Source organism: Channa argus, chromosome 14, assembly GCF_033026475.1.
Source record: "Channa argus isolate prfri chromosome 14, Channa argus male v1.0, whole genome shotgun sequence".
NCBI classification, from domain to species: Eukaryota; Metazoa; Chordata; class Actinopteri; order Anabantiformes; family Channidae; genus Channa; species Channa argus.
The window spans coordinates 22,625,713-22,644,019 of NC_090210.1; the positions used below are offsets into that span (position 1 = coordinate 22,625,713).

An 18,307-nucleotide genomic window follows, 5' to 3' on the forward strand; every position below is an offset into this window, starting at 1 on the left:
GAAGCATCCAACCCTCACAATGTGACAAAGGGACTTTTCTTTTTGACAAATGACTGAAACAAAGAATCCCTTCTCCAATTTCCTTCAGACCAATTTTCCCACAATCCACTCACAGGCTCCTCAGCTAACAGTCTGCGCCTGTAAAACTAAGGCCTGATCCAGGACCCGAGAACTTGGTGGGGCCAGTGACTTTTTCCTTTCTCCCACGCACTCTAGTAAGTCCTGCCTTTGTTTTAGACTCCATTTCATATGTGTGTCCTCCCTCATAGACTGGAGATCAGCGCCACCTAGCGAGTCTGAGGGCAACCACATCACCATCCTGCTTTGCCAACAACATTCTTTAATAAACTTGGTTAAAACTGAGAAGTTGTGTCAAGCACCTTATTGCGTCCAACCCTAAAAACTAACCCGTTACAATTTGACACTAAAATGTCCTTATATCTGGTAACAACTTAATATGTGTTACATTTCTACCAATGAATAAATGTTTTTGTGCTTAGAAACGCTGAGATCCTGCAGGAGGCTGTTCTAAACGCTTAACACCAGCCTTGTCATAAACTGTGTGGCCACCAGGAGGCGAAAGAGCTGCACTGAAACCTGATCACTGTGGGGAAACACAGTGTGGTGTTAAATGTTTTCACCGTGTTTGTCTGCAGAAGTGTCCTCATTCCCTGAAAAGGTTTTTAAACCACCAACTGCTTTTACATGTAGCAAAGTTTAAAAAATAATAAGCCAAAGTAATAAATAACTAATGGTTAATCCGAGGGGGCCACAAATGCCCTGCAGGGATGTTGTGACATCTCTGGACCCCCTCCAGTTTGCTTATCCCCCTCAGCTGGGAGTGGAGGACGCCCTCATCCACTTACTACCCCGGATCTACACCAACCTGGACAAGCCTGGGGGTCTGTCAAGATCATGTTTTATGTTTTTTGACTTTTGGCGGTGGAAGCAATGTTCCCGCTAATCTGCGCGTGTGCGCAATTGCGCGCTGCTGACACTGTCTCCGCGCACAGAAAAACATCCAACCTGATTTGAAAATAAAAAACACAACAATTTATTCTGTTATTTCGCAGTGATTCAGTGAGAGAGTGTCCGCTTCAGCCAATGATGCGATTCACGTACGTATTTCCTCAGTAACAACGTCACTGACCGGCTGTGACAGCGTCCTTAGGAGCCGCACCGGTGTTTTAGCAAAGCGGAGAGAAGACACGCTAATGATGTTAAGTGCTGCTTATGTTGACCCTTAATAATAATGGCAAAACGAACGGGAAGTTATTTACATTTTCATATATAGATATTGATCATTAAATACTGTCACAAGTTTATGATTCGTAGAAATTTCAGAGTACAAATACCTGGGTGTCCACCTGGACAATAAACTGGACCGGTCAGTTAATGAAGCATCAATCTAAAGGAAAACACAGAGCAGCTGTATTTTCTAGGAGACTAATGTCCTTCAACATCTGCAGCACCTTGCTCTGGATGTTCTGAGTCTGTGGTTGCCAGCTCCATCTTCTATGCTGTGGTTTGGAGAATGTTGTCCAAACTCCTCTCAGTCCTGGACAATCCCTCCCACCCAGTCCACTGTGTGCTGGCTGCACAGAGCAGCACTTTCAGCCAGAGACTGATCACAGAACAACACAGGAGACATAAACTGTTCAACTCGTCCCCCTCTTGTAAACAGGAGGGGACTGAAAGGTCAAAATGGACAATTATTTATTATTTTATTTTAAGGTCAATTATTATCTATCATATTTTGTTTTTAGTTGCATTTCAGTAGATTGTTCATTTGTCCATGTGGTTTTTCTCCTTGGTTTGGTTGAGGTGCTTTTCCTTTGTTTTTTACTTTTCCTGCAGAGAGCAGCTGTAACAAGACAACACAATTTCCATATGGGTTTAATAAAGTTATTTGAATAATGAATTTTGAAAAAAAATTATAAGAATCCTGAGTTTAGAGTTAGAATTCTAAGGAAAAAGTCAAAATTCAAATAAATTGTCGTCCTTCATATGTTTCTCATAATTATCACCTTTGACAGTTTGTTGAATGAATCTGAACTAAAATTGCACATTCAACAGGATCAAATCCAGTAGGTTTAAACATACATAGTTTTCTTTGTCAAGCTCAGCATCTTTCCTCTTCAGCTCATTGATCTCCTGCTCCAGCTTCTCCTGAAGCTCTTTGACTCGACTCACTTCAGTTTCCTGCTGGGATCTGATCTTCTGCTTCACCTCAGACCTTCTTTTCTCAATGAGACGGATCAGCTCAGTGAAGATCTTCTCACTGTCCTCCAATGTTTTCTCAGCAGAGCGATTGAGAGCCTCCACCTCCTGTTGAAGCACCTTCAAATCTTTCTCTCTGTCCTGGATTCTCTGCTGGATTTGTTGTCGACTCCCCTCGAGTTCTCTCTGCCTCTCAGTCCTTTCTGCTGCAGCTGAGACTGTGTCGTGGCCTTTATGTTCATCCACAGAGCAGAGATAACAGATACACTGCTGATCAGTACGGCAGAACATCTTCATCACCTCATCATGACGAGGGCAGATGTTCTCCTGCAGGTTCTTGGAGGGCTCCACCAGCTTGTGTTTTTTTAACTGTGCTACATCATAATGAGGCTGCAGGTGTTTCTCACAGTAAGAGACCAGACACATCAAACAGGACTTAACAGCTTTCAGTTTTGTCCCAGTACAGAAATCACAGGCCACATCTTCAGGTCCAGCATAGCAGTGATCAGCAGGAGCAACTGGAACCGTGTCCACAGTAACTGTGTCCACAGGGAATAGTCACTGGATCCTTCAGTTCCTCTAAACAGATCGAACAGGAGAATTTTTCTTGATCCAGTTGATTTCCTTGCTTTGCCATTTTCCCCCGACTGCGATTGTTGAATAGTTTCACTTTTGTCCGAAGAACAACAAGCTCTGTGCCCTGAAGGAAAACTGATCTTTGCTCTTGTTCCAATGATGCAGTCAATAGGTTTTACCAGCTCAGGCATGTACCTCCATGTTGTTTACACACATCCTTACACTGACAGATCTGTGAAGGAGGAAGGAACAAAAATAAATCTGTTAATAGGGAGGAGCTCACTGTGTTTGAAAGCAGCAGCAATAGGGATGAATTTTCAGACTTTATAGAACAAAAATTTCAGACTGAAAACTGGTTCAGTTATATTTTCAGAATAGTTTCAAAAAATCAATGACAAAATCTGATAATTTCTACTCATGCAGTAGAAGAGAAACATTACAATAGAAATTTTATTACACATTTATATCACAGAGTAGATAAAATTTTTACCTAGAGAAAAAACATATCATGAGCAGTGAAGTCATCTGCCGCTGCAGAAGTCACAGAAAAAAACCTACACAAACCCAAACTATTATCAGAACAATAAATTAGGTGTTAAAATACCACCATGATTGACAGGTGATGTGTGGTGTCTCTGGTTTAAACATCAGTGTAAACCTTCCAAAAAACTAACTAGAATATACAATTTAACACATTAGATTTTTACATCACTTGTTCCATCAATTGATTTTACTGAACTCAGTAGTGGATCCAAGAACCTAAAAGACAAAGTCCAGCATGTAAAGGCTGAGTGAATGTGGTCTGGACTCTGTGGAGGAGAGTCTGGTTTCAGAGACAGTGTAGAAGGACAGAATACCTGCTCTGTGATCCAGCTACACTCCTACACTCCTGTTCCTGCTGCTCTGCTTATTGAACCACCAGGTCCCATTGGCCCTATTTAAAAAACCTTAATAATAAACAGTAATAGAAACAATAGTAGAATTATCACCTGACAGTTTCAACCTAAGAACTGATAAATTATAACCTCGTGAACGTAGACTTCATGGCAGAACTACTGTATTGGACTGTATTAAACTGCACATGGTCATAATGTTGAGCTTTATCAGTGTAAGATGCTACACGGATGTAATGAGCATCTTTACCATTTGGTGGTACTTTGGTTCCATTATGCATTTACTATTTTTTACAGCTAATTATTAGCAGTAAGATTTTCCATTAGTTCATAAAGATTGGGCCAAAAGAAAGAGACTCTTCAGATTTACATCAAGGCAGGTGGTGTAGAGAGAGAGTTTATCACTCATATCAGTATGTCCCAGGTTCAACCTGAGTGTAATTTGATCAGGAGTTCTTTAGTTTCTGCTTGGAGAAGTGTGAGGATAATTTACTGCTATAAATGTAGAAGTTTTGTGTCCATGTGTATTTACATGTCCCAGGAGTGTCACACTTTGATGTGTATTTAATGTTTTGCGGACCCAGAAAGAGAGACGGAACCAGGCGGTTAGGAAGGCGTGAATGTTTATTTAGGGGAAGGTATAGTGGATTGGGTCGGGGGAAAAGGGGAGCGCTGCCAGGAGGCGATGTCCGGAGAACGGAGAGGCTGGTCCGAGGAGCTTGATGCCTTGTGCGGGGGGGGGCGATTGGGGGGCGAGTCACAGGTGGAGGTTGAATGGTGACCGCGGGAGAAGGAGCCGTGGAGACGAGGAGCCAAGGGGATCGCTGAACACAGCAGGGCGGCCGGAGGATCTGAGGGCAGGGAGACAAAGAGCAGGTTAGCTGTTTCTAACTAACGGGTTTTTACCAGGAGCCTAATGTACACGAGTACCAAGGAGGTTACTACGACGATTTGGCAACTTGTGGCGTGGAGGAGACCGGTATATGAACTGCTGTCATTAGGTTGAGTGATTGCTTGCAGGTGTGGCCGCCGCTGCAGTCCAGGTGCTCTGGGAGAAAGAAAACAAACAGGGAGAGAGAGAGAGAGAGAGAGAGCAGGAGGGAAGGGGAGGATAGAAGGGCGGATGCTGTGACAGTACACCCCCCTCAAGGGTCGCCTCTGGGCGACCGGCCAGCTTGTCAGGGTGAGCCTTGTGGAAGCACCTGACAAGCTTAGGATCCAAGATCCAAGCCTGGGGAACCCAGGAGCGTTCCTCCGGACCGTAACCTTCCCAGTCCACCAAATATTGGAGACCCCGGCCCCGGCGGCGAACGTCCAAGATGCGACGCACAGTGTAGGCGGGGTGATTGTCGATGAGCCGGGTGGGAGGTGGGGGGTCGGTCGGCGGGCACAAAGGACTGGAAGAGACTGGTTTTAACTGAGAGACGTGGAACACGGGATGCACTCTCATATTTCTGGGGAGTGTGAGTTGTACAGCGGATGGGTTAATTATTCTTACAACAGGGAAGGGGCCAATATATCGGGGGGCTAATTTTCGAGATTTGATATGCAGAGGAATATTTTGAGTGGACAGATAGACAGTCTGACCTGGTGTATAGGTGGGGGCCGGGGTTCTCCGACGGTCGGCGAGGCGCTTGTTCCTTTGTGTCGTCCAGAGGAGTGCTGCCCGGGCCTCTCTCCATAGCCTACGGCAACGGCGGATGTGTGCGTTGACAGAAGGAACTGCGATCTCCGTCTCCTGATTTGGGAACATTGGCGGTTGGTACCCTAAAGAGCACATGAAGGGCGAGAGACATGTGGCAGAGGAAGTGAGAGAGTTATGAGCATATTCAATCCATGGAATGAATGAACTCCAGGTGGCGGGGTTAGATGAGGTGACGCATCTGAGGGCGGTTTCAAGACTCTGGTTTTCACATTCAGTCTGGCCATTGGATTGGGGGTGGAACCCGGAAGACAAACTGACGGTTGCCCCCAGAGCGTTACAGAATGCCTTCCAAACCTGGGAGACAAACTGTGGGCCACGGTCCGAAACAATATCGTGAGGGATTCCATGGAGACGGAGAACATGCTGGGTGAGAAGCTCAGCTGTTTCAGTGGCTATAGGTAATTTTGGCAGGGGGACAAAGTGGACAGCTTTGGAGAAGCGGTCGATGATGGTGAGGATAGTGGTATTTCCATGAGATGGTGGAAGTCCTGTGACGAAGTCCAGGGCAATGTGTGACCATGTGTGACTGGATATAGGAAGGGGTTGAAGGAGGCCATCTGGTGGTTTCTTGGGGGTTTTTCCCCGGGCACAGATGGCGCAGGCCGCCACAAACTCCCAGGTGTCCTTAACCAGAGACGGCCACCAGAAGTGTCTCCGGAGGAGGTGTATGGAAAGGTCTGCCCCGGGGTGACAGGAGAACTTGGAGCAGTGGGCCCACTGGAGGACCTGGGAACGAACCCGAGAAGGAACGAAAAGGAGACCAGGAGGTCCGGTGCCGGGATCGGGCTCCTGTTGCTGGGCCATGCGCACAGTTTATTCGATTTCCCAGGTGAGGGCCCCCAGTACACATGATGGGTGGAGAATGTGTTCGGGATCATGGGGGGATGTCTCAGGGGCGTGGATGCGGGACAAAGCGTCGGGTTTGATGTCCTTAGACCCGGGGCGGTAGGTGAGGGAAAAATTGAAGCGCTCAAAGAAAAGGGACCATCGGGCTTGCCGGGAATTGAGTCGCTTGGCGGTCCTGAGATGAGCGAGGTTTTTATGGTCAGTCCAAATGATAAATGGTTGTGGCGCCCCCTCTAGCCAAAGGCGCCACTCCTCCAGTGCCAGCTTAATTGCCAGGAGCTCACGATCACCCACAGAATAGTTCCTCTCGGCAGGGGACAACTGGCGCGAGAAGAAGGCGCAGGGCCGCAGCTTCTGGTCGCCCTCACTGCGCTGGGAAAGGACGGCACCCACGCCAACCTCTGAGGCATCCACCTCAACTACAAACTGGCGAGAGGTGTCGGGCTGAGACAGGATGGTGGGAGAGGTGAACTGCTCCTTAAGTTGGGTGAACGCTCCCTCGGCTTTCTCTGTCCAGCGGAATGGGGCAATAGGAGATGTTAGTTTTGTCTCCTTTCAGCACCATTCCCTGTTTGCCACTCTCCTCCCGTGGACACTTCCCCCACACCGGACATGTCCCTCATTCCCCCAGCCTATCATGACCTCGCCCCAGTCTTCAATAAGGAGCAAGCCCTGTCACTCCCTCCCCACCGCCCATTTGACTGTGCTATTGATCTCCAGCCTGGGGCACCGTTACCCACCGGTCGTTTCTAACTAACGGGTTTTTACCAGGAGCCTAATGTACACGAGTACCAAGGAGGTTACTGCGACGATTTGGCAACTTGTGGCGTGGAGGAGACCGGTATATGAACTGCTGTCATTAGGATGAGTGATTGCTTGCAGGTGTGGCCGCCGCTGCAGTCCAGGTGCTCTGGGAGAAAGAAAACAAACAGGGAGAGAGAGAGAGCAGGAGGGAAGGGGAGGATAGAAGGGTGGATGCTGTGACAAGGAGAGTTTTTGTTCATGTTGAGAAGGTTAAATGTTAGAGATAAATTTTTCTCTGCAGCTTTGTGTGAGCTATATTTAAAAAAGGCAGTAAAATAAGAGTAAGAGTGTTTTTTTTTCATCTACATAATATTTTATGCACATTCAGCAAGTTCAAATGTTCCACTGTCTCTACTGGAGTTTGTAGTGTTACAGGATGAAAACTGCCTCAGTTATCGTCTCATACAACTTTCATATTTTCTCCACCAACTTTGAACAAGATCCTGGAAATAATTGATCGATTCTTGGAGAAATAATAGTTTATTATAGTAGTTTATTATGTAAAGCTTTACTTTGTTCAGACATTAAAGCAGTTTGTTAATAACTTATGTTCAGTGATTTCATGCAGATTCACTTCATAAACACACCCAGTTTGTTCAACTATGTCAAAATAATCAAAGATCTACTTCGGGGTCGCCACAGCGGATCATTGTCCGCATGTTGATTTGGCACAATTTTTACGCTGGATGCCCTTCCTGACGCAACCCTCCCCAATTTCTACTGGGCTTGGACTGGCACTGCATCGCTGGGGAGGGCAAATGGGCTGTGAGGGGTTCAGTGTCTTGCCCAGGGACACTTCGACATATAGCCAGCGCGGGGGATCGAACCACTCACCCTGTGGTCCGTAAGCAACTGCCTTTACCAACTGAGCTATAGCCGCCCCCAATTATGATTATACAATAATTTCTTGAAAATAAAGATGCTATTTTTGCACAATGTCTTGATTGAAATGCTTTTTACAACTGTCATTCTATCCTTTAAAACAACAGCAACTTTTGATCCATGTGACTAAACAGATCTAAATGTCAGTTTTAAACCACATGTGTCTAAATCGTTTGTCAATGAGCTGAAGTTTCCATCTGCTGTGTTTCATACACATTTTTGTAGCAGAGTCGTCTTAAACCCACATCAATGCTCTTGTTCTGTTTGACCTGTGAACAGAGGATGTTTAAGCAAAATATGAACATTACACAAGGATTAAACAAAACTCATCATGAGCAGTGATATCCTCAGTGGCTCCACAGAAACAGGAAATAAACGAAAAACTAAGAAACTAAAAGAACAAATATACTAAATGAAAAACTTGTGATGTTTGATTGGCTGATCTCTGTGGTGTCTCTCTCATTTCAACAAACTGTCTTTTAATGACGAAGACTTGATGGAAGTTTACACAACTCAGCAGTGGATCCACAGTCAAAAAGGAAAAGTCCAGCATGTAGAGGCTGAGTGAATGTGGTCTGGACTCTGTGGAGGAGAGTCATGGTTTCACAGACACTGTAGAAGGACAGAATACCTGCTCTGTGATCCAGGTACACTCCTATTCTGGAGGACTGAGGACCTGAGACTGGAATTTTAATTTTGTTGAACCAAAATTCAAATTTTTTTTGGAAACACGTTAGTGCCCAAGATTTGTCATTGTTACCAAAATCACATCCTTCACCGTTCACACTTCTGCTGATGTTCTTGTATGTGACTGCTACATCAACTGCTGTCCCTCTCCACTCCACCTCCCAGTAACAACGTCCAGTCAGACTCTCTCTGCTCAGGACCTGACAGAAAAATGTGAATCTGTCTTTGTGACTAGAATAAGATTGTTTTTGACTCACTACTGTTACTTTTCTGTTTCCCTGAGATAATAACAGATAATCATTTGCTGTGTTTGGATCCAGTGTGATTTCACATGAATATTTTAAGAATCCAGCTCTGGTCTCTGGTTCTGCCTTTGGATCTAACAGTAAAACATCCACTTGAGTCACTAATGATGAGATGTTTGTCCATGTCTGTCTCAGAATGTCCTGTATTTGATCTCTGAGCTCTGACACAGCTGCTGTCACATCCTCAAAGTATCTCAGAGGACGGATGTTGATGCTGGATGTATGTGTAGATTCACTGAGTTGTGACAGTGAGGGGTAGTTGTGTAGAAACTGGTTGTGATCCTCTGTGTGTGAGAGCTGCTCCATCTCAGCATCTTTCCTCTTCAGCTCAGTGATCTCCTGCTCCAGCTTCTCCTGAAGCTCTTTGACTCGACTCACTTCAGTTTCCTGCTGGGATCTGATCTGCTGCTTCACCTCAGAGCTTCTTTTCTCCATGAGACGGATCAGCTCAGTGAAGATCTTCTCACTGTCCTCCGCTGTTTTCTCAGCAGAGCGATTGAGAGCCTCCACCTCCTGTTGAAGCACCTTCACATCTTTGTCTCTGTCCTGGATTCTCTGCTGGATTTGTTGTCGACTCCCCTCGAGCTCTCTCTGCCTCTCAGTCCTTTCTGCTGCAGCTGAGACTGTGTCGTGGCCTTTATGTTCATCCACAGAGCAGAGATAACAGATACACTGCTGATCAGTACGGCAGAACATCTTCATCACCTCATCGTGACGAGAGCAGATGTTCTCCTGGAGGTTCTTGGAGGGCTCCACCAGCTTGTGCTTTTTAAAAGCAGGAGATTCATAATGAGGCTGCAGGTGTTTCTCACAGTAAGATGCCAAACAAACAAGACAGGACTTAACAGTTTTCAGTTTTCTCCCAGTACAGACATCACAGGCCACATCTTTAGGTCCAGCATAGCAGTGATCAGCAGGAGCAGCTTGGAGTCCAGTCTTCTTCAGCTCCTCCACTAAACCTGCTAAGATGGCGTTTTTCACGAGGACAGGTCTCAGTGTGAAGGTCTGTCTACACTGAGGACAGCTGTAGAGTTTCTTCTGATCCTCTTCATCCCAGAAACCTTTAATACAGTTCAGACAGTAACTGTGTCCACAGGGAATAGTCACTGGATCATTCAGTAGATCCTGACAGATCGAACAAGAAAATGCTTCCTCGTCCAGCTGAACTCCTTTCTGCGCCATTTTACCTTCAGTGATAATGACTGTTTCAGTTTCTCTTTCTTAGAACTGAGAGTTTTAGCTCTGATCTAAACAACATGTGTTTCTGCAGAGAATGGATCCTGTCAGTTCCTGCACTTCCTGGTTACACCCATCTTGAAACTGTAGATCTAAAGGGGAGGGAACAAAGAAATAAAGTGCAGCTCAGTGTGTGTGAGAGCAGAAAAGGAGGAGTTGCACTGTTCATCCATCAAGTCATTAAAGCATTCGAGCAATTTTAAAATAACATGTTTCAATACAAAGATGTTAGTGAAAGATATTTTCACATCAGTTAATTTTAAAAGTCAATTCACACAAAAGCTTTCTGTAGTTCATTGTTGTGTGAGTCTTTTGATATTTAAGTTTTTTCAGCTCATACTTATGGATCAGTTGGTGGCCTCCTATTTTCCACAGGTCGCAAACAGCACAATTTTTCTTCAATCCTGTTCTTGTTATTTTTTTCCTAAATCTTAAATTATTTAATTTAGCAGCTAAACATTGAAGATTGCAGCTCTGTTCATTTTGTTTAACAAGAACAGCAACAATTGTGTGCAGCATAGTGCACGGTGAGAACTTCCTGAACCTTCTCAGCTGATTTCACCATTGTATGGCATGATAAGAGTTTACTTTACCTATGAGGAGGTAGAAAGTCTTTTAGGGGATTTAGGCAGCCCCCCAGTTCCAGGCAATGCAGGAGGAAACTGAATTTAGCTTATTGCTGTACAGGTGCCGTGGCAAAAATGACAATATCTGGTCTTAGCCAAACCAACTTTATTTATAAAGCAGTTTAAAAACGGCAAAAACTGAGCAACGTGCTTAACAATTTAAAATGGTAAAGCCAAAATAAATACATATAAAGTAATAAAGGATAAAAAGAATAGAAATGCAATAAAGTAGTACAGTCACCTACTCATACTGGGTCCAAAGCCAGGGACAAAAAGTGAGTTTTCAGCTTCGATTTAAAACTACACAGTGAGGAGGCCTGTCTAACTTGCAAAGGCAGTGCATACCACAAATTGGGGCCTGCAACAGCAAATGCTCTGTCTCCCCTGAGCTTCCGCCGAGTTCTCGGCACGTCCAGGAGCAGCTGGTCAGAAGACCTGAGTTACCTGGAGGGGGAGTGCACATATAGCAACTCAGAGAGATAGGGCGGATCAAAACCATTTAAGGACTTAAACAAATAAAAGAATTTTAAAATGAACTCTAAGATGGACAGGCAGCGATGCGAAAACCGGGGTGATGTGCTCTCTTCCGTGTTCCAGTTAACAAACGTGCAGCTGCATTTTCTACCAGCTGAAGACGGGACAGGGACAAGTGAGAGACACCAAAATACAGAGAATTACAGTAATCCAGCCGAGTTGTGACAAAATCATGAATCACTGTCTCAAAGTGCGTTTTTGACAAATATGGTTTAACTTTTGCCAATTGTCTTACATGAAAGAAGCTGGATTTCACCACTGCACTAACCTGCCCGTCCATGCTAAAACCACTGTCCCTGTTAACACCCTAATTAGTGACAGTAGGTTTAACAAATTGTGTCAAAGGGCCCAGGTCTTCAAGAGGGGGCTCACTTCTCGTGCTTGGACCAAAGACAATAACCTCTGTCTTTTTTTCATTAAAGTGGAGGAAATTAAGAGCCATCCAGGCTTGTAATTCCTCAAGAAACTCCATCAGTGAGCTTATGGAGTAGCCATCCTTCTGTCTCAGTGGCACATATATCTGGGTGTCATCTGCATAACAGTGGAAAGGACAGTTATGCCAAGGGGGAGCAGATAGAGGGGGAAAAAGCAGAGGCCCAAGAATTGAGCCCTGCGGAATCCCATATAACAGAGGAACAGAAGAGGACTGGACATTATCCATTTGTGTGACCTAAACCACTCCAGAGCAGTGGGATGCCTATCCATTGCTCGGAACGAGCAGCAGTAAGATCCAGTAGCACCAAGACCACACAGAGTCCCCAGCGTCTCTAGCTAAGAGGATGTCATTACAAACCCTCAGCAGTGCCAATTCTGTGCTGTGAAGCGATTTAAAGCCAGACTGGAAAACCTCAAGAATGCTGTTTTCTTCTAACAAGTCCTTCAGTTGGACATATACAATTTTCTCCAGAATTTCTGACTGAAAGGGAAGTTTAGAAATGGGCTTAAAATTGGACAACACACTGAGATCCAGGCCTGTTTTTTTAATCAGTGGCTGCACTGGAGCATGTTTGCAGTGTCTTGGGAAGACAACAAGAACAGAAGGCCCCAGAGTAGTGATAACCTCTTTAAAAAACTGTGGTGGAACCACATCAGTGGGGGAACCTGAGGGCTTCAGATGTCTAACAGTCTCATATAAAAAAGACAAAGTCACAGGCTCAAACTGGTGACAAGTTACAGGGCACAACACAGACACTGAAGGGTCAGAAGTAGGTGGTGATATGAGAGCCGTCACATTATTCACCTTATTTACAAAAAACTTAAAGTTTTCACGTGCTTCCAGGGAAGGTTCCTCACAAACAGTCCTCGGGGATTAAGAACAACATCTATGGTGTTAAACAGAATACGAGGCTTGTGACGGTTTGACAGGATGATATTTGAAAACTGTTCCCTTTTTGCCTCTTTTACAACAGCCTGATAACGACCAGCAGTCCTTTAATATTTGGAATGAGACCTGCAGCTTGTCCTTCTTCCACTTTCGTTCAGCTTTTCAAGACTCGCTTCTGACAGCGCGAGTTGAATGATTCAGCCACGGCTCAGCTTTAACTTTAGGCTGCCTGGACTTTAACGAAGCCACGGCATCTAGTGCTGTTTGGCAGGTTGAATGAAACCAGGAGCTGAGCTCCTCTGCATCGGAACACATAGACTCAGGAGTGAGGCCGAGAACTGAGCGGCAGTGGAAGGGTTAATAATACGGACGCACCGAGGAGGAGCGCGAGGCTTAAAGGTGTTACAGGGCAACGTAATGTCAAATAATACAGGTGTTACAGGGCAGCGTAATGTCAAATAATACAGGTGTTAAAGGGCAGCGTAATGTCAAATAATACAGCCATATGATCAGAAAACACTGTATCACAAATCCTCAAGTTGGTAACAGACAGACCATAAGTTAAAACCAGGTCAAGAGTATGTCCATGCTTGTGCGTGGGTTTCGAAACGTGCTGAAGAAAATTAAGAGTCAATAAGACTTAAAAAGTCCTTGGACATTGTTTGTGCACATTAAAATCTCCAACGATAAGGACTTGATCATACTTAGGCATGATATCACCAAAAAATTCAGAAAATTCATGAAGAAAGTCCTTATTGTATTTAGGTGGACGACGCACAGCACAGGTTGATAGCGACCCAGTTCAAACAAGTCAAGTTCAAAGCTGGAAAAAGAAGACGACAGAGATGGCTGGTTACATTTATATGTAGATTCATAAACTGTGGCCCCTCGACCCGACGTACGCGGGAAATTAAAATAATCACAATAGAGAGGCCGCAGGTTCTCCAGATTTACCCCGTGGTGCCTGGGACAAGAAGAACAGGGACGGTGGCGTTGGAACAGGTCCTCCGGACCAACGACAGGTACCAGCCAGGCATTGACAGGCTCCAATGAGTGCCAGGAGGGGAAAAGGCCATGAACCACTCCAAGCTCATCCAACGAGTCCACCGGAAAGCGCGCCAGACATGTCTTCAGCTCTACAGCAAATACACACTGGCGCCGTCTTGGAATCAGGCAACTCTGATTCTTAGACACCTCCAGTGTAATCGGTAAAGAAGCTTCAACATCCAGGACGTCTTTTAGGGTTTTATTATCTTGCAAGAGAGAAGTACATCAACAGAGTTTCAAGTCTCCATCCTATGCAGTTCTAAACCTCATACATCACACATTAGTTTTCTAACCTTCTGTTGCTGGGCAGAGCATTCTCCACCCTCAGGCTACTGCTCCCAGCCTTTTTTTCCTCGTGCTTCATTTATCAATTTAATCTTGACTGGGTATCTCAGGATACTCACACAACAGGTTACATTAAGGCTCACTGTGACGTCAGGGTGTTTTATCATGTGACCTACTCTATAATAAGGACAGCTTCACGCAATCTTAGTGGATTCACACAGGAAAGAATCAGTAGCTCATCCGATCCTAAACTTTTGTCAGGATCCCCAACTTCACTTCCTCTTTATGACTTTTATTTTGCAGCCACTTCCTCTTTCCTGGTCCCGTAGCATTGTTTCCGCTTTACTAATCACCGGTAATCAGTTTCACCTGCTCTCATCACTTTGCTTATTACGTCCTCAGTTCCCTCAGCAAACTGTCAGGTTGTCTGCTAATCACTGTGACTTTCCAGCCTCCATCACGTTCATCATTGCGATCCACGGCGAAGAGAATGTTTTCCATGTCCATGTTTGACTCACCCCATCGGAGACATACAAGCACCCGGTGCACGCTCTCCCGCCGAAGGATGGCCCTCGCACCTCTGATTCTACTTTGGGCCCAACCGTCTCGCAAAATGCAGCTGTGCTGATGGTCATTGTGATTTTCATTCTGCGTCTCTGGACGGACCTTAAAATGGTGTCTTGACACTCTTGCCCAGGTTTTCCTCCACTTTCCTCTTTGGCAGTGAGCGGAGCACCAACTTCTATTACACACCTGACAGTGAAAGGTGTGTTAAAGGAGGACAGTGGCGAATTGTGGTTGACAGCTGCACTTCTGGGAGCAAATATCTGCCTCCATGTTCTTGCCACTTCAAACGATGTGTAGACTTTGTTACAGGAGTAAAACTCTTAGGATTTACATCAGTCAAACGTTGGGAGGGAACATTTTGCTGCCTTTACCGAACAAACCCATAATGAAAGATAATGTGAACATGACGTGAGAGGAAGTTTCTGCCAGAGGTTCTTCACACAGCTCCCCCGTCCACTCCTTGCTTTTAAACAGTCTGTCTACAGTGAAGCAGCAGCAGCAGCAGCGCCCTCTACTGTCTGTAAGAGAAAACTGGGGGGAAAAAGAAAAGCTTACAGCACCTGGTATTCCCAGGCGGTCTCCCATCCAAGTACTAACCAGGCCCGACCCTGCTTAGCTTCCGAGATCGGACGAGATCGGGCGTGTTCAGGGTGGTATGGCCGTAAGCCACAGCTCCGTCCACAAACACACATTTTATACAAGCACATCATCACCAGCATCCCATCCAACTGGCTCAGTTTCAGCCATAGACCACCTGGGTGCTCGCCTGAGGAGCTACCGGCTGGAGGGTGGCTAAAGAGGAGGCGGAAATACTTAGTAACTGCTCCTCCTGATCTGCTGTGATCCGTTGTTAGAAAGAGCAGAGCAGCAACCAGCTGAGAGCAGACTAGGACTGTGGAAGCACTTTGCTGCTGGGGGCCGCCTCTCCAAGACGCCGCTGTTTATTTGATGCCCCCCGTGCTTCATTTGCTCACATCGAGAGTGATGTGACACCTGACAAGAGCCAGAGATCGTCGACCACCTCCTTCTCAAAAGGCCTGTTTGCCAAAACTCTCGTGGTTTACGGCCATACCACCCTGAACACGCCCGATCTCGTCCGATCTCGGAAGCTAAGCAGGGTCGGGCCTGGTTAGTACTTGGATGGGAGACCGCCTGGGAATACCAGGTGCTGTAAGCTTTTTCCTCAGCAACAATCCAAAACCTCAAAATATGCACTTTGTTATCATCACAGGTGAAGCATCCAACCCTCACAATGTGACAAAGGGACTTTTCATTTTGAAAATTACTGAAACAAAGAATCCCTTCTCCAATTTGCTTCAGACCAATTTTGATCTGATCAAGGACACGAGAACTTGGTGGTGCCGGTGACTTTTTCCTTTCTCTGCTAAAATCCTCCGGCACAATAACGTTGTCAAACCGCTAAACTCAGCTCGTCTCCCCACGAACTCTAGTAAGTCCTACCTTTGTTTTAGACTCCATTTCCCATAAGTCAGTATTAAGTACTAGTATGTGTGTCCTCCCTCATAGACTGGAGATCAGCGCCACCTAGTGAGTCGGAGCGCAACCACATGACCATCCTGCTTTGCCAACAACATTCTTTAATAAACTTGGTTAAAACTGAGAAGTTGTGTCAAGCACCTTATTGCGTCCAACCCTAAAAACTAACCCGTTACAATTTGACACTAAAATGTCCTTATATCTGCTAACAACTTAATATGTGTTACATTTCTAAAAAATGAATAAATGTTTTTGTGCTTAGAAACGCTGAGATCCTGCAGGAGGCTGTTCTAAACGCTTAACACCAGCCTTGTCATAAACTGTGTGGCCACCAGGAGGCGAAAGAGCTGCACTGAAACCTGATCACTGTGGGGAAACACAGTGTGGTATTAAATGTTTTCACCGTGTTTGTCTGCAGAAGTGTCCTCATTCCCTGAAAAGGTTTTTAAACCACCAACTGCTTTTACATGTAGCAAAGTTTAAAAAATAATAAGCCAAAGTAATAAATAACTAATGGTTAATCCGAGGGGGCCACAAATGCCCTGCAGGGATGTTGTGACATCTCTGGACCCCCTCCAGTTTGCTTATCCCCCTCAGCTGGGAGTGGAGGACGCCCTCATCCACTTACTACCCCGGATCTACACCAACCTGGACAAGCCTGGGGGTCTGTCAAGATCATGTTTTATGTTTTTTGACTTTTGGCGGTGGAAGCAATGTTCCCGCTAATCTGCGCGTGTGCGCAATTGCGCACTGCTGACACTGTCTCCGCGCACCGAAAAACATCCAACCTGATTTGAAAATAAAAAACACAACAATTTATTCTGCTATTTCGCAGTGATTCAGTGAGTGAGTGTCCGCTTCAGCCAATGATGCGATTCACGTACGTATTTCCTCAGTAACAACGTCACTGACCGGCTGTGACAGCGTCCTTATGAGCCGCACCGGTGTTTTAGCAAAGCGGAGAGAAGACACGCTAATGATGCTAAGTGCTGCTTATGTTGACCCTTAATAATAATGGCAAAACGAACGGGAAGTTATTTACATTTTCATATTTGGATATTGATCATTAAATACTGTCACAAGTTTATGATTCGTAGAAATTTCAGAGTACAAATACCTGGGTGTCCACCTGGACAATAAACTGGACCGGTCAGTTAATGAAGCATCAATCTAAAGAAAAACACAAAGCAGCTGTATTTTCTAGGAGACTAATGTCCTTCAACATCTGCAGCACCTTGCTCTGGATGTTCTGAGTCTGTGGTTGCCAGCTCCATCTTCTATGCTGTGGTTTGCTGAGGCAGCAGTATGAGGGTGGCAGATGGTAACAGACTGAATATACTGATAAGGAGGTCTGGTTCTGTTCTGGGGGAGGATCTGGACCCTCTGCATGTTGTGGCTGAGAGGAGAATGTTGTCCAAACTCCTTTCAGTCCTGGACAATCCCTCCCACCCAGTCCACTGTGTGCTGGCTGCACAGAGCAGCACTTTCAGCCAGAGACTGATCACAGAACAACACAGGAGACATAAACTGTTCAACTCGTCCCCCTCTTGTAAACAGGAGGGGACTGAAAGGTGAAAAGGACAATTATTTATTATTTTATTTTAAGGTCAATTATTATCTATCATATTTTGTTTTTAGTTGCATTTCAGTAGATTGTTCATTTGTCCATGTGGTTTTTCTCCTTGGTTTGGTTGAGGTGCTTTTCCTTTGTTTTTTACTTTTCCTGCAGAGAGCAGCTGTAACAAGACAACACAATTTCCATATGGGTTTAATAAAGTGATTTGAATAATGAATTTTGAAAAAAAAATAAGAATCCTGAGTTTAGAGTTAGAATTCTGAGGAAAAATTTAAAATTCAAATAAATTGTCATCCTTCATATGTTTCTCATAATTTTCACCTTTGACAGTTTGAACAAATCTGAACTAAAATTGCAAATTCAACAGGATCAAATCCAGTAGGTTTAAACATACATAGTTTTCTTTGTCAAGTACTTTTGTTTTTATTACTTTAACTTGAGTAAAGAAGTTCCAGTTATATTTGTATTGGAGTATTTGCTTTTTACAGGAGTAATTCATTTTGTGTACTTCTACCCCGTCTGCCATCTTCATCTCAGCAACACTGCAGCTTTGATTAAATCGGACCCTCAGATTTCAGGTTTCAGTTGCTAATTTTTTTCACATAAATTTTCAGGATATAAAGGAACTGTTAGATTTATAGCAAATAATTTAGACCCATCTCACAGACCTCAATTGTGTCAAAGAAATTTCATTACC

At 44.9% G+C, this 18,307-nt stretch overlaps 2 protein-coding genes and 2 non-coding genes across 4 annotated transcripts; 1 reads left to right on the forward strand and 3 right to left on the reverse strand.

Annotated features, from left to right (window-relative positions):
• Positions 1 to 1,699: 1,699 nt before the first annotated feature.
• LOC137140572 (tripartite motif-containing protein 29-like) lies at positions 1,700 to 2,646 on the reverse strand. Its single transcript, XM_067528874.1, has 2 exons — positions 2,104 to 2,646; positions 1,700 to 1,864 (listed from the first exon to the last, which is right to left on the reverse strand). The coding sequence occupies exons 1-2, from the start codon at positions 2,644 to 2,646 to the stop codon at positions 1,763 to 1,765; spliced, it is 645 nt and encodes a 214-aa protein (XP_067384975.1). The 3' UTR covers positions 1,700 to 1,762.
• Positions 1,700 to 10,428, reverse strand: LOC137098414 (uncharacterized). Its single transcript, XM_067474638.1, has 3 exons — positions 8,411 to 10,428; positions 6,525 to 6,749; positions 1,700 to 6,209 (listed from the first exon to the last, which is right to left on the reverse strand). The coding sequence occupies exons 1-3, from the start codon at positions 10,098 to 10,100 to the stop codon at positions 4,687 to 4,689; spliced, it is 3,438 nt and encodes a 1,145-aa protein (XP_067330739.1). The 5' UTR covers positions 10,101 to 10,428; the 3' UTR covers positions 1,700 to 4,686.
• Positions 10,429 to 15,085: 4,657 nt separating this feature from the next.
• Positions 15,086 to 15,204, reverse strand: LOC137099086 (5S ribosomal RNA). The gene has a single exon (XR_010910725.1). It is a non-coding gene; the product is annotated as a 5S ribosomal RNA (ribosomal RNA).
• A 391-nt stretch (positions 15,205 to 15,595) lies between these two features.
• Positions 15,596 to 15,714, forward strand: LOC137099078 (5S ribosomal RNA). Its single transcript, XR_010910717.1, has one exon. It is a non-coding gene; the product is annotated as a 5S ribosomal RNA (ribosomal RNA).
• The last annotated feature ends 2,593 nt before the right edge of the window (positions 15,715 to 18,307 follow it).

Excerpts from the sequence above, each read along its gene's own strand:
- LOC137140572 (XM_067528874.1), bottom strand. The coding sequence starts at position 2,646 with ATGTGTCTGGTCTCTTACTGTGAGAAACACCTGCAGCCTCATTATGAT. Across the intron at positions 1,865-2,103 it reads AGCTTGACAAAGAAAACTAT|CTGCTCTCTGCAGGAAAAGT; the intron begins GTATGTTTAAAC and ends GTCTTGTTACAG.
- LOC137098414 (XM_067474638.1), bottom strand. The coding sequence starts at position 10,100 with ATGGCGCAGAAAGGAGTTCAGCTGGACGAGGAAGCATTTTCTTGTTCG. Across the intron at positions 6,750-8,410 it reads ACTTCCATCAAGTCTTCGTC|AGAAAGCCGAGGGAGCGTTC; the intron begins ATTAAAAGACAG and ends TCCGCTGGACAG. Across the intron at positions 6,210-6,524 it reads GAACTATTCTGTGGGTGATC|AAACTGTGCGCATGGCCCAG; the intron begins GTGAGCTCCTGG and ends GGGAAATCGAAT.